The 17,173-nt window shown below is 33.9% G+C and overlaps 1 protein-coding gene across 2 annotated transcripts in view; it reads right to left on the reverse strand.

Moving 5' to 3' along the window:
- Sema3a (semaphorin 3A) overlaps positions 1–17,173 on the reverse strand; it is a 427,884-nt gene that overhangs the window by 253,726 nt on the left and 156,985 nt on the right. Inside the window, exons 1-2 of one of the 2 annotated variants that reach the window (XM_045160316.1) lie at positions 8,500–8,913; positions 8,232–8,424 (exon numbers count right to left, since the gene is read on the reverse strand). In XM_045160316.1, coding sequence (XP_045016251.1) covers positions 8,232–8,343 — 112 coding nt within the window. In that variant the 5' untranslated portion in view covers positions 8,344–8,424; positions 8,500–8,913. Of the gene's footprint in view, positions 1–8,231; positions 8,425–8,499; positions 8,914–17,173 lie in introns of those variants that run through there. The other variant, XM_045160315.1, reaches the window with a different exon arrangement.

A 17,173-nucleotide genomic window follows, 5' to 3' on the forward strand; every position in this document is an offset into this window, starting at 1 on the left:
TTTTCCTAAAAAGAAAACACAATCATATAGAAGTGGTTTTAATGTCACTCACTACTATCCCTGCTTTTGTTTTCTGATCATTCAAGATATCCTTTTTCATACCCTGATCCTGTCTTAAAAGCCTGCTAAAGTATTTTGGTTGATGTGATACCATTTTCTTCTGCATCTATTGAAATTTTACTTTCTTCATCCAAGAATGTACTGATGCATGCAGAAATATGACAGAAAATTTATATGGCTCTGTGTGTGTATCTGATATAGGGAATGCAACAAAAATATTTAATAGCTTATTTTTATAAACAAAGTGTGCAGATCTGGTGAGGATGTATTTAATTTAAATTGACTTACAAAGGATGATAACACAGCATGTTATTCCTTTGAGACTTCAAGTTTTAAAGAAAAATGCTTAAAATTTATAGTGTATATTATGACAAGCCATGTACAATTTTAATGGCTTAGATTTGGCCTCTGGTGTGAGTAGGTTTATTCTGGCTTTGTCTGAGTACATAGTGCTCTCTAGCTATCATTTGCTCACAAACATGCTCTTTGTAGCTGACCTGTGCTACTTTCTTGGTAGTTTCACCTTGTCCTAAGAATAATGACATATTTTAAAAATTGTCCATCAAATTTTGTAAATTCATTTATATTCCAAATGCCAATCTGTAGAGCTCTTAAGTAGCCAATCTTCTCAATTATTTGAAATTAGAGTGTCACACAAAAGATTCAGTATATTGTATATTTATACTTCAGTAAAGTTCACTGTGGCCATTTTCTATCACATTCACTTCTGAGAATATAGAAGATCAGAAGAAATGGCTGATGCTTGAGTTGTGTGGAGTTCAGTGGCCAAAGCACACCAAGAAAAGGGAGTAAAGAGGATAATTGGGTGCTACAGAAATAGTTCAGAGGCTAAAGCTACTTGCTTGCAAAGTTTGACAGCCCAGGTTCAATGCCCCAGTATCCATGTAAAGACAGATGCTGAAAATGTTGCATGTGTCTAGAGTTCATTTGCAATGACTTGGGGTGCTCATTCTTTTCTCTTCTTCTCTTCCCCACTCTTCTCTTCTCTCTCACAAATCAAGTCAGAACAATACCCAAACACAAGCCCACTCTACAATATCAAGCTACCACAAATCAATAAAACAATACATTAAAAAAAGGGACTAGCAAAGAGGCAACAATGGTACTCAGCAAACAATGCTTTGGATGAACATGAGAGGAAGTAGGGCAGTTTCTGAGATGCTTTGTCTCAGTTAACTATCAGAACAAAGCCAGTTTGCTGCTCAAAGTATGGCAAATAAAACATAACCCCTTTAACTATTCTATGCTTATAATTCCAACCTCATTTAGTACAACTGAATCATTCTCCACAAAGGGATGGTAAGAAAGAGCCATGTTTTTTTTCTTAGTCACTACATGCTTTTAGAGTAGTTTCTTTTCTGTTTGTATGTACTGGAAGAGAATAAGGAAAACCAAAGTATTTTTCCAAAGGAGTGACAGAATTCTTTGATTTGCTTCAGTCCCAATCCTGTGTGCCCATGCCTGGTGCTTTCCTGTATCTTTGCAACTCGCTTCACAGTATACTATCTGAGTGTCCAGGGCACTGATCCTTCATTGGTTCTCAATTCATATTTTTTACGTATTCAAGAGGCACATTTGGATAGCAATGCAAATAAGGCCAGTCAACAAACAGTGAGTTTGGAAACCACTGAGCAGATACAAAATAATGCTGTCCATTTATGCAAACCTCACAGTCTGGCATAACCATAGGATTCGAACAATGACTTTCACTCATTTGATTTAGCCAGAATCATTCTTTTCCTTAGATTGCTAATGAAGATTCCAGTAAGCTATGTTCTATTTCATCTAGAGACATATTTATGATTTCAGCTACACATTGATTTACTAGAAAATTTTGTCAACATTGCTTCCCATGCTACAATTTTCCAAACATGGGAACCTAGCAATGTAGGTTTAGTGAAGCAATGTAGGTTTAGTGACTCAGATGACAAGGATCCTTGAATTTGTGGTCCCTCTAACTTGTAACCTAGGTTTCCAGAAAATTCTAAGACCAAGTCATTCCTCATATTTATCAACAGAATTTTATTTTTGCTTATCTTCATTCCCTAGTTCAAGTATAAATTGTATAATTTCTTATCCTTGGTTTGACAGAGACCAGCTTTGTTACTGTTTAGAAATAGCGTGTGAATTCCTTATTTGTACAGATGTTTATGTCTTGGCAATAGAAGGAGATAGTAGCTGGAGACATTCAGACTTATTTGTATTAGACAGAATTTATTGATTCTTCAATATGTTTAATTATAACAATAGTTGAAAACACACTAAAATGTTAAAGAAGTCATGAACTTGAAAATATACCAAATGTAATTTTTTAAGCATTGTGTTATCTTCTCAGCTTGCTACTCTCCAGTTACAAATCATGGGTAATCATGTCCTGCAGGAAAGCTAACTTCTTCCTTATTTAGCACACTTTATGATTCATGAAACATGTACATGTATAATAAGTTGTATACACACGTCTATTCTACTTGGTGTCATTATTTTACTGTATGTTTATGTTTCACAGATCAATTTCACAAATAAAATAAAATTTACATTAAAATGCACTTGCTTCTTACTTATACCTACTACTTTTGCAATCTTAAAATGTACTAATGATTTCACCCTAAGGAGCATATTCAAATCCTCAGTAAATTCCATCTCAACCAATGTTTTTGTACTGTTCATGTTGCATCCCATAACTCTTGTTCTAGTCTTTCCAAGTTTGCAACCTGCCCATTTCCAAATGAATGAGCTGTTACAAATTGCTGCTGCCACCTATTGTAGCAGCATAGAACTGCAAATAATGGCAATTCCTTTAACTAGCACCCTACAAATCAAGAAGGGGTAAGGGCCACCAAGATTCACACTCTTCTAATGTATTGTTACAAATGCTGCTTCAAGCAAATTCTAACACAGGCATTAAACTTAGTTTCATGCTGCTTTGGAGATTTTTTTCATACAATTACACAAGATTAAGACATTTGATTATTGATTTCTTTTCATGAAGTTTTGATAAGTATAATTAGGTAAATATGTAACTGCTAAGACATTATTTTTATTTTATAAATGATAAGTGTTAGATAATGACAAAACCAAAATTTATTTCCATATTGATCAGTTTAGAAGATTTTGACAAATCAGAATGGAAACTGTATTTACAATGCTCGTGAGATTGGATTTAAAAATCCTTCAAGGCTGTGACATTTTGACCTTTACTGAAGGATGAGGCATAAATGTGTGGTTGCAATTTAACTGAGAAACTTTGGAGAAACATAACATTTCTCATAGACACCTTAAATTCATAACTTTAAATTGCATGTTTCTTAAAGCACACATCTGGAAATGTGAGGGAAATTTAACTTATGATATCATTATATATTTATAGTAAGGAAATTATTTAAAACTAACACATTAAAATTTATTTTTGTCAAAAGGGACATTAATTATAAATAAATACAATTCTAATTACTTGTACATAATTAAAATTCAAATTTTTGTTAAATTTATTTATTACTGAAGAAGCCCTTTAATCTCAGTGATCCTTTAAGAGATATTTTAAATATAATTAACCACAATTCACAATGGATAGTTAATCACATTGTCTTATTTATATGTGGTCAAAAAATATATAAATGAGAATTAGATACTACCAACTTTTATGTCTATATAATTCATTAAGTAACTAGGTATTTCATATAGTTTATAATTGATAGGGTTTTATAAATCATTCATGTAAAAGGAAAAATAATCTCAAAAATTGTCATTGTAAATTCTGTAGTTAGAATTTGTGATGAAAAATTGGTGGGTAGAGGGTTGTATAGAATGGTTTTGTGGTATCATTTCTATCATATTTGTCAAAGTCAATACTGTATGCATTATTATTTAAAAGGTCAATCTGGTTGACAGTTTTAGTAGAAGAGCCCCATATTAGAGACTTTCACTATCCCTAATCTGACATGGCCAGAGCTGAATCACAAGGTGTGTGATGGTTTTATATTATGTTCTTCTTTCTTAACTTTGACAAGTCATATTTCTTTAATTGATGAAAAATTTCTATTCTTCATTATGGTTAATTTCAAGGTGTCACAAACAAAATGTTATTTTAAAGTTGTTAAAAGCTCAAAAGAAAATAGGATAAATAAGAATCAGTAAGTCAAAAACCTGGTACCAAATCTGCACTATATATTGGAGAAAAGTTCTAAAAAGGATCCCTAACTTTGCTGCTGTGTGCACACATGTGTGGGGATGTGTGGGTGTGTCAGTGTGTGTGTCTGTGCTCTGTTTCCTTCTTGCCACTCACAGAAATGATCCAGTGCAGCTGTGAGGCATTTTGTTTTAGTTTAAGGCAAATTTCATCTATACTCTTATGTGTGTATTTAAGATATCAGTAAAATAGTTTCATATTATTCAGACAGTTGTATCCACCCTACTTTACATATGCTTTATAACACAAATGCAATGTTAGACTATAACTTTATTTGTAAAGAAATTTACTATATTCACATGTTTTGATATCTGAAACTTAACTACAAATTTAATATCAAGATTAATAGTTAATTTATGATAAAATACATACATATATGTAGACTTACATATAGTGATATATATATATCATATTTATATATCAACTTTTCTTTGATTAAAAGATAAAAAATTCTGAAAAAATATATAAAGTTTTATAAACTATTAATCATATTCAATCATTTTTAAAGCATTGTATTTTGTCAAAAATATACATAAGTCATCTTTTAAAAAAATTACCTAGAGTTTTTAATTAAATAAAAACATCTATAATCAGAAAGGTATCTACTAGAATTTTGATTTAACTTGCATTTTATTTTTATGGAAATTAAACAACTTCCTTAGAGAAAGAGGAAAAAAAAATTGAGCTAGTATAAAAATAAATGCTTTAAAATGTCTGCCCTTTACTTAAGTGCTATTTGCTAAGTCCTCCCTATGAAGGTAAGGTTACAATCATTGACTTAACCTTTGGATTTACAGGACACCATCACACTGAGACCTGCATGTGTCTTTGATTTCTACTAAACCTGAAGCACAATGTCCTGGGTGGTGGTTTGGAGGGGACACATTACAGTAAGTGATGCAAAATTTGTCATGGATTTCAAACCCCAAACCTGTATTTTTCCTTGTGATTCACACAGGTTTCTCTGAAGACATTGTGCCAGACATCCTAAATGAATAATTATATGGTTTTCTAGTATTTTGTAAGAAAATTTAAATGTTACTATTATTTATTTAGCAAATAAATTTTTATGTACCAATCTTAGAAGGAAGCATTTTAACCTTTCACTTTATTGCACACCTTCAATGAAGGTGAAAGGGTTGTGTGAGTGAAGGTTTCCTGAGGATGTGACTGCTATGTGACTGCTGAGATTTACAGAGTTCTCACATTTTCTTCCCCCACAAGAATTCTAAATCAGATTGGTTCAGAGGAAAAGCCAGCATACCCCATTTTCTAATATTATCACTTCTCCAGATGGTCCTGAACACAGCTACTCAAGTCCTGTTTCCTAGAAAGTAAGAGCTATCTTCTGAGGTGTGTGTGCATGCACAAGCATTACACAGACTCACTTCTGACTTTGGCTTCTTTTTCTTTCTTATTTCACATCTCCACTCTCTTTCTTTTCCTACTGGCAGGATGAAAAATGCAAACCAAGCCTGGGTGATGGCCTGAAAATTCATCTTGGAATCTGGGCAATGAGAGAGTTAATGGTGGATCTTTGAAGACAAGTGACCATGGGAAATTAAGGTTGGCAGGAACTTAACTCTTCATGAGTCATGCTGCAGTGTCTTAAAGAGCCCCACAGTAGATGCTTTAACTGTGTTTGACATCTAATTAAGGAGGAAAGGAGGTAGCTTTAAAATTTTTCTGTTATATAGTTCAGAAACAAAATCCTAGCTACCATGCATTTCCTTTGGCAAGACAAGTGTGCATGTAAAGAGAACGTAAAGACAGAACAGAAGAAGAAATCACAGAATAAAGCCTACTGACACCTTTCCTTTTCTTCTTCCTGTTGTCCACTTTACAGTCTATATTACCAGACTGCTAAGCGCTTGACATAGGAAATTCCATAGAATTTCATAGAATTATGGAGCAATTTTTGATTTAAAGGCAATCAGAATAATCCTGGTGATTGGCATAGCTTTAGAAAAGAATGCTTAAAGAGAAGTGACAAGTATATTCATCGTGTTAATATAGTCCTTCCTTAATCACACAAGTTTAAAAGATCATATATATATATATATATATATATATATATATATATATATATATATGAAACAAAATAGTGTTTCAATGAAATTCCATATACATCATTTGAATTTATAAGAAAGTACAGGTGCCTCCTTCACAATGGAAACTGATCGATTACTATGGAAATGGAATGCTTGCAAAATAACCTAGCATAACTCTCATTTTTTATTTTATATTAAAACTTAATTACTATAGATTCCATTGTAAGTAAGTAAAACGTTAAAATGTACCTCATTGTTTATAGTTTGTTAATCTAAAATTATAATATCTATCCATTCATATCTTTAATAAACTAAAGTGGTGACTAAAACTTACTTATACTACACTTATCAAGTGTAAACTCAAATAAAGTGGGCTACCAACCTAAGGACATTTTGATTGTATATTCTCAAGGAGTGAAAATAAAAAGTAAAGACTGATTGAAACATAGATTTCCAAACATTATATTCTATGTAAAATGTTATAGGTGATCATTACATAGAATAATGGCAGAGATTTCATGAATACCATTAGATGCATTATCAACTTTAAGTGTATTATATAATGAAATGTAATTATCAATGCCTAAAATGTATTACTAATTAGACACTGAAGAAAATATAATACTAACAATCATTTTCTAATTCAATACATTTTATCCAATGAATGTGAAGTTGCAATAAACACAATTAATAGGTGTTTAATTTTCTCTTCAAAAGTGTGAAAATTACCTTTCTTATTTGATATATCTTTTCACACTAACATATTCAGGAGAAATTTTCCATCATGTGAAAATGTAAAAATATTCTCTGTTATAACTGTGATGTACAAAAGTGATACAGCTACACACATATTGCAGCCTCTTCCCTCATAGGCTAAACATATAGCATAATTGGAAGCTTTTTAATGCCCCATATTCCCATTCTAGAAATCTGAGAATCATAAGAAATCAATGCCTTAGGGAGTTAAACTACTTTAGTTAAAACAGTTTAATCTTTAATTCCCTTTAATATCACCTGAGTTATATAAATATTTCTGCTACTAAAAGTTCAGAAATTATTTTACCATTAATTCACACATCTATCTATATCTATCCAATCAAATTTTATTAAAATTTCTCATTTAAATACAAACATATGTATCAAGCTGTAAGTAAATAAAAGTATCATATGATAGAGCTGCTTTTTGTCTTATATTTACACTTCTCAAAAAGAAATTCATATAAATACCTATACAGCTAGAGAATAACATCTCTTTAATTCTCACTAAAGCACATAGGAATTAAATAACAGTATGGTACGGAGGCTAGTTTTACACCAATTAGTCAAATACCCAGTGTTTTAACAATCATAGCACTGTGGAAGAACTAGTCTGTTCTCTCCAGTTTATGTTCTCTTGGCAAACCATGATCTACTGCTTATGTTAAGCATCTGATTGTCAGGTTTGAACAAACTGAATATTCATGATGATAGTTAACCATTTAGTGCCTAAAACTCAGAAAACACAATTCTTTATAACAACCGTTGCCAGGGAGGTATGCACATCTATAAGAAAACCACTTTTGCATTAATAATCAAAATATTTTAATTGAATTAAAGACAAAAATTAATAGAACAGACTCATGATCATAAGATACACAGATCAGCATGTGCTGGGCATGCAGTTCAGTGTGATTAAATGTTCTTTGTTTCCATCTAAATTGTCACATATCAAACAGAAGGCACGCTTATTTAAAAGGAAAAGTGTTTAAACCACCTCAGAAATTTACACCAAATCACATAGATTTTCCAGGTTAAACTAAAGGTTCAATAGTTTGGGTTGGGAGGAGTTCAAGGAACGAAGAGGGGGAGGGCATGATTAAGGAGCCAAATCACAGAAAGAAAGAAAGAAAAAAAAAAAAAACGAACAGATTTACCTTTGTAGGATAATTTCAGCCTTGGCACATTGTTCTTCCCATTTTGATAGTTTGCTTTTGCCGTTAGTACTACTCCCCAGAAAAGGCAGACAATCCCAGGGATCCAGCCCATGCTGCAGGCGCCTTGGTCCCTGCGCCGCTGGCTTCAGCCTTCCTGGATTGTGCGGCCAGAGAAGTTCAAACAATCTGGAAACTGGAGGTAACAGGTGACTTAGGTCAGTTTCATTCACAAACGCAGGCCATCAAGACCTCATGGCCACACTCATACCTCTTCTTCCGTAGCAGTCACTGAAGCACAGAAACTTCAAACCCTCTAAGGGGAAAAACACCGAGCCAGGCACCGGATAATGAGGCACAACTATTGTGTGGAAGGTATTAGAAGAAAGAAGCAGCAGATAAAAATAATAATTAAAAAAATAACAAGGGCCGCAGCGGCGGTGCATAAGAAGCTTTTATCTGGGCTCCTCTGATAGCCGGTGGCTGACTCTGATCCGGCTCCGTCGCTGCCTCATGCGGCTCTGGCTCTGGGAAGCCGAATGAAAGGGAAACAGAGAAAAAGAGCAGAGAGCCCAGAGCAGAGCGGACTTTTCCTGTGCACATGCAGGGAGCGATGACACAGGATCCTACAGACAGGTTTTCCCCAACACTCACTAGGCTCGCTGACAATGGGAGAACAGCAAGCTCAACCCACTCCGCTCCCTCCTGTCACAGAACACATGCAAAAAACATCTCTCAGAGACTAGAGCCGGAGCAGAGCCCTCTCGCATGCTTGTGAAAGGCATGGAGCTATAAATTTACTTCCCAAGGCAAACGTTGTTTTATAGCCATTTTAAGGTGCAATTTTGATTTAAAAAAAAAAAAAAAGAAAAAGAAAAACAACCCGAATTCTGCTACCTACAGAATTTGCAATCCATGCTCATTATAAAATCCTGTTGAAGTTATGCCTTATATGTACACACACACTCTCTCTTCTCTCTTCTCCCCCCCCCACTGCACTCTCATCAGTGTAACTTTAACCGCAGGGGGTTTTAAAGCCTTGTTAGAGATCATTCCCCCTCCCCATAGGGCCCTTAGATTCAGCCACCCTCTTCCCCTGCCCCACTGCAAGTACAGGGAAGAAATTCCTAGGAAACCCCATTTCAACAACCGGTTCAAGACAAATACAGATCCATCGAGAATTATAAATTACAACGGGTGATTCTCAAAAGGATACTCAGAATGTAAAAACATCTATGATTTCCCAGCTTCTGGAATGCTCTGGCTTACATATGCAGTACATTGCCTCTCATTAATTAAAATCACTTGCAAGTTTTGTTTGAAGGGCAGGGGACTATGACAAAGTTCACAAAAGTCCCTACTGAGTGCCAAGGACCAAAGCTAAAACAAAAGATTGCTGTGTCTCCATGAGCTAACTAAATTTTCTCTGGGACACATGAATGCATTCAGAATAGTACAGAACACTGTCGATTGTACATGGAACAGGCATGGTGTCTGTAGTTTACATTTTCTCTTTCAATTTTCTCTCACCCTTCTTCAAAGCTAATAACATTATAGGATTTGGGGGAGGAATCCTATAAAAGTTCATAAGAGAGAACTTTCTTTATCTTTCTGCCCAACTTTCTCTGCAATACCTTCCCTACCACTGCCTCTAAACACTTGAAATTTAGCAGAGAACTCCATTTCAATAAAAATTTCTTGGCAGTTTAGAGAGGGTAAGTCTCACATTAAAAACATAAGCACTTACTGCAAGTTACCACAAAGTTATTTAAGCATTAGTATTACCTCTTTCTCATTGTCTACAAACTAGAAGGAAAGTAGTCCTGTCTTCCTCCCATCCCCCTCCTCAGCGCTCTCTTGGTGTGCATGAATGGAAGTGGGAGAAGAGGATTTAGGAAAAGGATTTGAGGGGAGAAGGGGGAGGGGAAGAAGGATGCTCTATTACGCTAGATTGATTTGTCAAACAAATCTTATTGTATTTGCCCATTTCTACTTTGCCTATTGATTAGTTAGCATTGTGAAGAAACTAAAATCCGAAAGCTATGTTGATTTTACTGATTCTCATCTTTGTTATCCTGAGCACTCTTCCTGCTCTGGGCAGTGGATTAAAGCTACCAGTGACAAGAGGCCTGTCTGTCTTCCATGGATTACTGTCTATAGATGTCATTCTGCAAGGAAATTCATGCCACCAGGGGATTATGTAGAGGATTCCAGCAGTGAATTATTCAATCCAAATATCACTTATTACTATATAATTTCACCATTTTCATTAATATAGTGTTACATGTATTAAAGAGTTGTAGTTTACTTTTATTAAAACAAAAAAAAGGCAAAAACAAATTTAGAAGCATACCCATTTTAACTGTGAAAGGTCTAATGTTGGAATTATGTGATATGCTTCAGGAAATATAGGACGCTTAAGTAAATTCTAATAAAAAAAGAGTCACAACTGATTTCATGTGTAATAAAAATTATTCCAGCTAGCCCTTAAACCACAAAGCCAGAACATTATTATTGCATTTGTAGGACAAATTTCTTAAGTCAAGGTTGATATTTAGAATTTGATAGCACAACCACATATTTACAAACACTCATTTTTATAACTTTAACACAATTATTTATGTTCTTCTCTATAAATTTTATAATTGTCATAATTTTTTCAGATTATTTAAAGTCAACTCTGTTTAAATTTAACATCTGCTTTTTCTAGATTCTGTTTAATTTAAAATGTAAAAATAGTCATAACTAATTGATTGAGATTTGAAATTGTAGAAAATTTCAGCTATGAATATTTTGACATGACTTTTAAAAAAGAAGAAAACTTACACACCAGAAAATACTAAAATACATGCATATATATATAACATATATATATATATATATACATATATATATATATGTATATATATATATATGTATATATATATATATATGGTGTTTGTTTTCAAGGAGAGAGAAAAATGGAGAAGAGAGAGAGAAACTGGCACACCAGGGATTCTTACTACTGCAAACAATCTTCAGGTGCATGCATTACTTTGTGCATCTGGCTGTACATGGGTAATGGGACATCAAACATGAGCCATCAGGCTTTGTGAGCAAGTGTCTTAATCCTTAACTGCTGAGCCATCTCTCCAGCCCCTTTATTAATACATACATATACATGTACATATATACATATATATATATATACATATATATATATGTATATATATATCCTAGTCACCTATGAAGTGATTGAGCTGGTCTTTTTCTCAACTGCGGTAGAAGCAAGGTAAGTGTACACCTGTGTGGAACTTTGCAGCACCTCAGAAGATCCTACTACAAGTCAGATGTGGCTTGTGATCCCCTCCTCCCAATGTTACGACTTCTCGGAATCTGTGGCTGAAGGCCTGGCCTGATTAGCCCTACTGCCTTTGACAACACAGGCACTGAGTTTGTTCCAATGTGTTAAAAAATGTCAGAAATATTATATTGAACTTTTAACATTGAATTGTAGTAAGTAAAATATTCCCTTTATTTGCCAGTAAGCATTCTATTTTTTGAATTACTATCTAACTCTCAGTAACATAATAAATTATGATACATGATTAATTCTATTTTCAACTGAGTATTTGCTAACATTTCACGTTTTCAAATGTAACTGCTGCCACCATGTCAAATTTGAACAAGTGCCTAATATGGTGATGCTATTGTGTTCCTTGCTGTCAAATAAGCTTTTAACCTTACCCCAATCCATGTTGAGATGGATTACTAAGAGTGGCAATTTTCTGGGTGTTGTGCTTGATTTTCTAGAGAAACAGCACTTTCAACTTAGCAACAGGTTAGGTAACTTTTTTTTTTTTTTTTCCAGTTAAGACCTATACAGTCGCAGAAGATAGTATTCAAAGTATTTCTCCATGGGAAAGTTTCATGCATATATGTAAAATTAAGGTTTATATTGTCAATGGTCATCTCTATTTTGTTACTAAGAAAGAAGTTGGGATGATAATAAATACTTTGACAAAAAATTATTGTTCTTATTTCTGAATTAAATCCCAAGTAATTTCCTGGGTCATAAATACCCTACATCTTTCTGAGCAGCAGATAAAGACACTTGATGCGCTTTTGGATAAAAGAATGTAAGGACAGAATATGTTTTAGATGTACTTAAAAGATTTAATGAATAATTTGGATGCAAAGTTATGGAGGACTTGATCAAACACACTTACTTCTTCTTATAGAGTCATTTTAAAAAATGCTTTTATGCAACTGTTGGCAAGTATAAAGAGAAGAGAGACAGACAGAGAGAATGGGCATGCCAGGGCCTCTTACCACTGCAGATAAACTCCAGATGCATTTACCACTTTGTGGATCTGTCTTAAGGTAGGTACTGGGGAATTAAACCTGAGCTAGCAGATTCTGTAAGCAATCAGCCTAATGGCTACGTCATCTCTCCAGCCCAATAGTATTGTGATTAGAGGAACTTCCCAAATGTATGTGCTGCCCCTGGACATAGGTGTCATCTTTACAGGAAATTACTTAATGAAGAATTTCAAAATAAATTGGTTAATCATTTCTCCTGAGTACCAAGACAAATTAGAAAACCAAATCTAAAAATAAATTTCAGATTTCTTGGCTTAGTGATTAAGACACTTACCTGCAAAGCCTAAGGACCTAGGTTCAATTCCTCAGTACCTCACATAAACCAGATGCATAATGTGATGCAAACATCTAGAGTTCCTTTGCAGTGGCTACATGCCCTGTTGTGCCCATTATCTCTCTGTCTGTCTATCTACTTGCAAATAAATAAATAAATATATTTTTTAAGTCACATTTATTCCTAAGGTAGTTTTGATTGTATCATACAAATTATATTTCTTTCTATGTGTTTACTTCAAGAGAATACTTCATTAGTAATTGGGAAAGGCCTATGATCACCAAAACTCTAGCAAATGTCACGGTCAACTGTTTGATCTTGTTTTGAGTCTTATGTTAAAATTCATTTTTAATGAGGGTTTTCTTGGTACTGGAAATTTGAACTTTTTTTTTACTGAGTATTGTATGGCTGAAAAACTTCATTAGAAGATAAAAACACCTCCTATTAGTTTGGAAAACCAAATATTTGATATATCACATGTTCTGTTAAAAAGTGATCATTATTTAACATTTAATATAGTCATATATGGGAACTGGGGTGACAGGTTAAAAGCAACATTTCAAAAATTAAGTTACACTTTCCGTATTCTGTCCCTTATGAATGCTTTTAGTATAAGCAGTATGTGAAAGCTTGAGTTGAGAGAAGGAATTGGTAAAATGTAAAGGGAATTCAATCTCTACAGAATTAACTCCTCCCTTCCCCTGAATGTTCTGTGAATAGAGTTAGTAAAATAAGCTTGTCTCTGCTCTGTTCTGAATTTGTAGTATGCTGAAAAAGTGCCTGTTTTCAAATGAGTTAAAGTGACACATGTTTAATCAATGCAGGTCATCAGAAATTGTCCAGAGAATCATACTCACTCTTTGTGTATATTATAAGAAAAGCATAGGTATTAAAGCTATAAGAAATCACAGGAAAATTTTACAGTTATGATCTTTCCTTCTGTGAAAATTTACTGGCACAAGTAGGTGCAGTTTTTTATTTATTTATTTATTTATTTATTTATTTATTTATTTATTTATTTATTTAGGTTAGTCCACTTGAATGGAGGATGAAGGAGGTACTGAGAAGAATCAGCTATACTTAATATCCAATTTGTCCAAAGTGGCTAACATTTAGTCATAGAAACATGACTTTTCATGTCTATGGTCTCTGTTGTATTTATTCTTGGTAACCATCATACACAACAGCATTTCAAAAGTGTTGAAAATGAGATTTTCATAGCCATTTCTATTTGTCCAATGAGCTTGTCTTCACCATAATATTTTCATTACATCATTTCATAAATGGATAGTGTTCCTGAATATGTATGTATTTTAAAAAATCCAAACACTGGAAATACCTGCTGTTGTGGTTAAGTCACTGGCTCTACCTCATCTCCAATGGTACAGAAAATTTCAAGTGGGACAGAAATGCTATTGTTAATACTGATCACTACAGCATAGGCAGTGAGGAGGAAAGCGAACACGAGGCATCTGCAGAATACAAATGAAAGGGGCAGGGTGGCTGCACTGTTTCAGGGGACGCAGTTATTAGCCAGTTGCTTCCAGCAGAGGCATATCACACACCTCATCACTGGAAGCACAAATATGCAAATCTACATTAAATAAACCAAGTGAAGAAACTAGCAGGTCATTTAAAGGGTTACATTTGACTTGGGCAAGGTAGAGGTGAAGAGAGATCCACTGAAGAGAATGTGACACCTCACCTCGGATGGGAGCTTATTATAATATTTATGTTCTACTTTGGAAGCCTTGCCATTCTGATTTTACTTTTTTTTCAGGAGTTTGAGACTGATAACCACAAAGGGCACAAATGCTGAAACCTAGAAATAAAGCTTCTTACAAGGGTTTATTATGATGGCAGAATCAACTGTGTGGTGCTTGGAGATTTCAAACTACAGTGCAGTCTGCTTTCCAAGGACACAGAATTCTACAAATGGCAAGAATTAAGGAAAAAAAAATCACTTCAGCCATTTCTTCCTATTTCATACTGTTTGGAGTGTAAAACATCATCTGAGCTATCTATCCTCCTCATTTTTTCTTTTGTGGTGTCCCAGGCCCCTTTTACTGCCTTGACTACAAAAGCAGCTGGGGTTTATGGAAGAGACTAAGAAGCATCTTGTTTATTACTTACAGTTTTTTTTATTATTCACAAGGATTTGTGAATAAATGTTCATTTCCTACTTTCCTTAGAGCTTATCCATTTTATTAAACTCTTTTTAAGAAAATCAATCAGCATGACTTCATTTGCCTTTCCCTGCTATATCAAAGAGAAATATCATCCAGTTTATGTGGCTTTTCATCTTCTTAAATTACAGATCCAAGTTTAAAAGGTTTGAGTTGAAGACTTAAGTGACAATGTGATTATTCCTTTGATTGTTTTTCTTAAACTTGATACATGACTTTGATGACTTAGAGCATGTAGAAAAACTTAATATCTAATTGGATTTTAAAATTCTCCTTTGAGACTAAAATCATGTCTACAATATACACTTGTGTTCTCACATAGCTTCTGTCTTATCTCACCAAGCTCTACCAATGACCTGACATAATATATTAGCATGACAAAAATTGCTTATTATTGTACTTATGATTTTAATTTACAGATGCATTTTTTTAATGTATATGTAATGTGTTTTGTGACGGTGTCTGTGTTCTTCTTCTTCTGCCTTTGGGATGGTGTCGCTTGTACTGAAAACAAATGCTAGTCTAGCTGGCCCATGAACTTTAGGTTCTCCTTCTCCACCTCTCTTGTTGCAAGTGTGCTGGGAACACAGATACAACACCATTTTTCATACACTTTTATGTGGGTACTGGGCAGTACTTGACCACTGGTCAACAGGTTTTGCAAGTAACCAATCACTGAGTCATCTCACCACCCCAGTATCTTCCTTAGTACAGAAGATTTTTGCTGAATTCAGACGATCTACATTTTTTGTTGGGATTCCCATGATTCTAGGTCATTGTGTTCCTTAAAAGTAATCAACCTATGTCAGGATTTGCATTAGGGTTTCAGGAAGTAAAACTGCTTCATATACATAGATACAAAGTTCCCTCTTCTCATAGTTCTGTGGTGATCAGCATATATTATCTATTGTAATTCTTATTACTTTATACCATAAGGATTTTTTTCAGTAGTCTGGAATTTTAAGAGAACAAAAGCGCTTTTTCTTTGCACTTTATCATATTCAGCATAACACTTGGCACAGTAAAATTTACTTATTTATAACTTCTTCTTATTATATATATATATTATTTATAAATTATTATTATTATAAATTATTTTAACAAATAATTTTGTGTAAATTGTCCTTGTGTGTGTAAGATTATGCTAGTTTTTTTTTCTTGCTTTTATGTTAAGAATACATTGGAATGCAGACCATAGCATTAGTAGAAGTCCCAACTTAGTCCTTTAAAATACTGCTAAGGTAACCATATTATAGGTTATAAAAGTATGATTGGTCTCCACTCGGTATTAAAATATATTTCATTTTCATCTATACTTGTATGTACTTTTGTGGAATTATGCATTTCTTTTGAAATGAAAGACCTTTCTTTAGATTTATTGTAGCTTATAAAATGCCCACTATGCTAATAAAGATGCTAATCAAAATGAGTATTCTATAGAGTTTGCAAATGTACAGTGTCTCTAAATGTGGTTAGCTCTAATTTTTATTTTAAATGTAAAGAATTGTACTTACATCACACACTGTAAAGGAGACATTAAATTTTTTGAAAATGCATGTATTATAAGATATGGACATTTATTTAGGTATAAATCACCAGGTCCAATTTGTAGCAGGTAAATATAAACTAAAATTTATTTCTATAAACATGTACTTACCATCCCTATCTTTCATCATGTTATTAAATCAGATATCATATTTGGCATCACCAAGTATAAGGGCATCCACGGACCCAATGTGCCTAAGTGATTTCCAATGCCAAAACAAGGTGATGTCTGACTATAACCATAGCCTGTGGCCAAATCTCTAGAGATCAGATGTAAGCAAAGGGGTAAGAGTATTAGGAAGATACTATATGACCAATGCCCTGGGCATTGGAGCTGAGCATCCAGTGAGGGTATCCTAAAGATGTTCTGAGGCCAATTCTCTGGGCATCAGAACTGAACATAGGGGTGAGGGTATCATAAAGACATTAATATGACCAATCCTCTGGGCATGAGAGCTAAGAATGGGACTGAGGGCATCATGCTGAGATCAAGGAGAAAAAGGAACAGGGCTGAAATTCCTGCTTAAGAACAAGGAGACAGTGTCTTAATTACCACAGCATTTGGAACCACAAGGTTT

This window comes from Jaculus jaculus, chromosome 10 (assembly GCF_020740685.1).
Source record: "Jaculus jaculus isolate mJacJac1 chromosome 10, mJacJac1.mat.Y.cur, whole genome shotgun sequence".
In the NCBI taxonomy this organism is placed as follows: Eukaryota; Metazoa; Chordata; class Mammalia; order Rodentia; family Dipodidae; genus Jaculus; species Jaculus jaculus.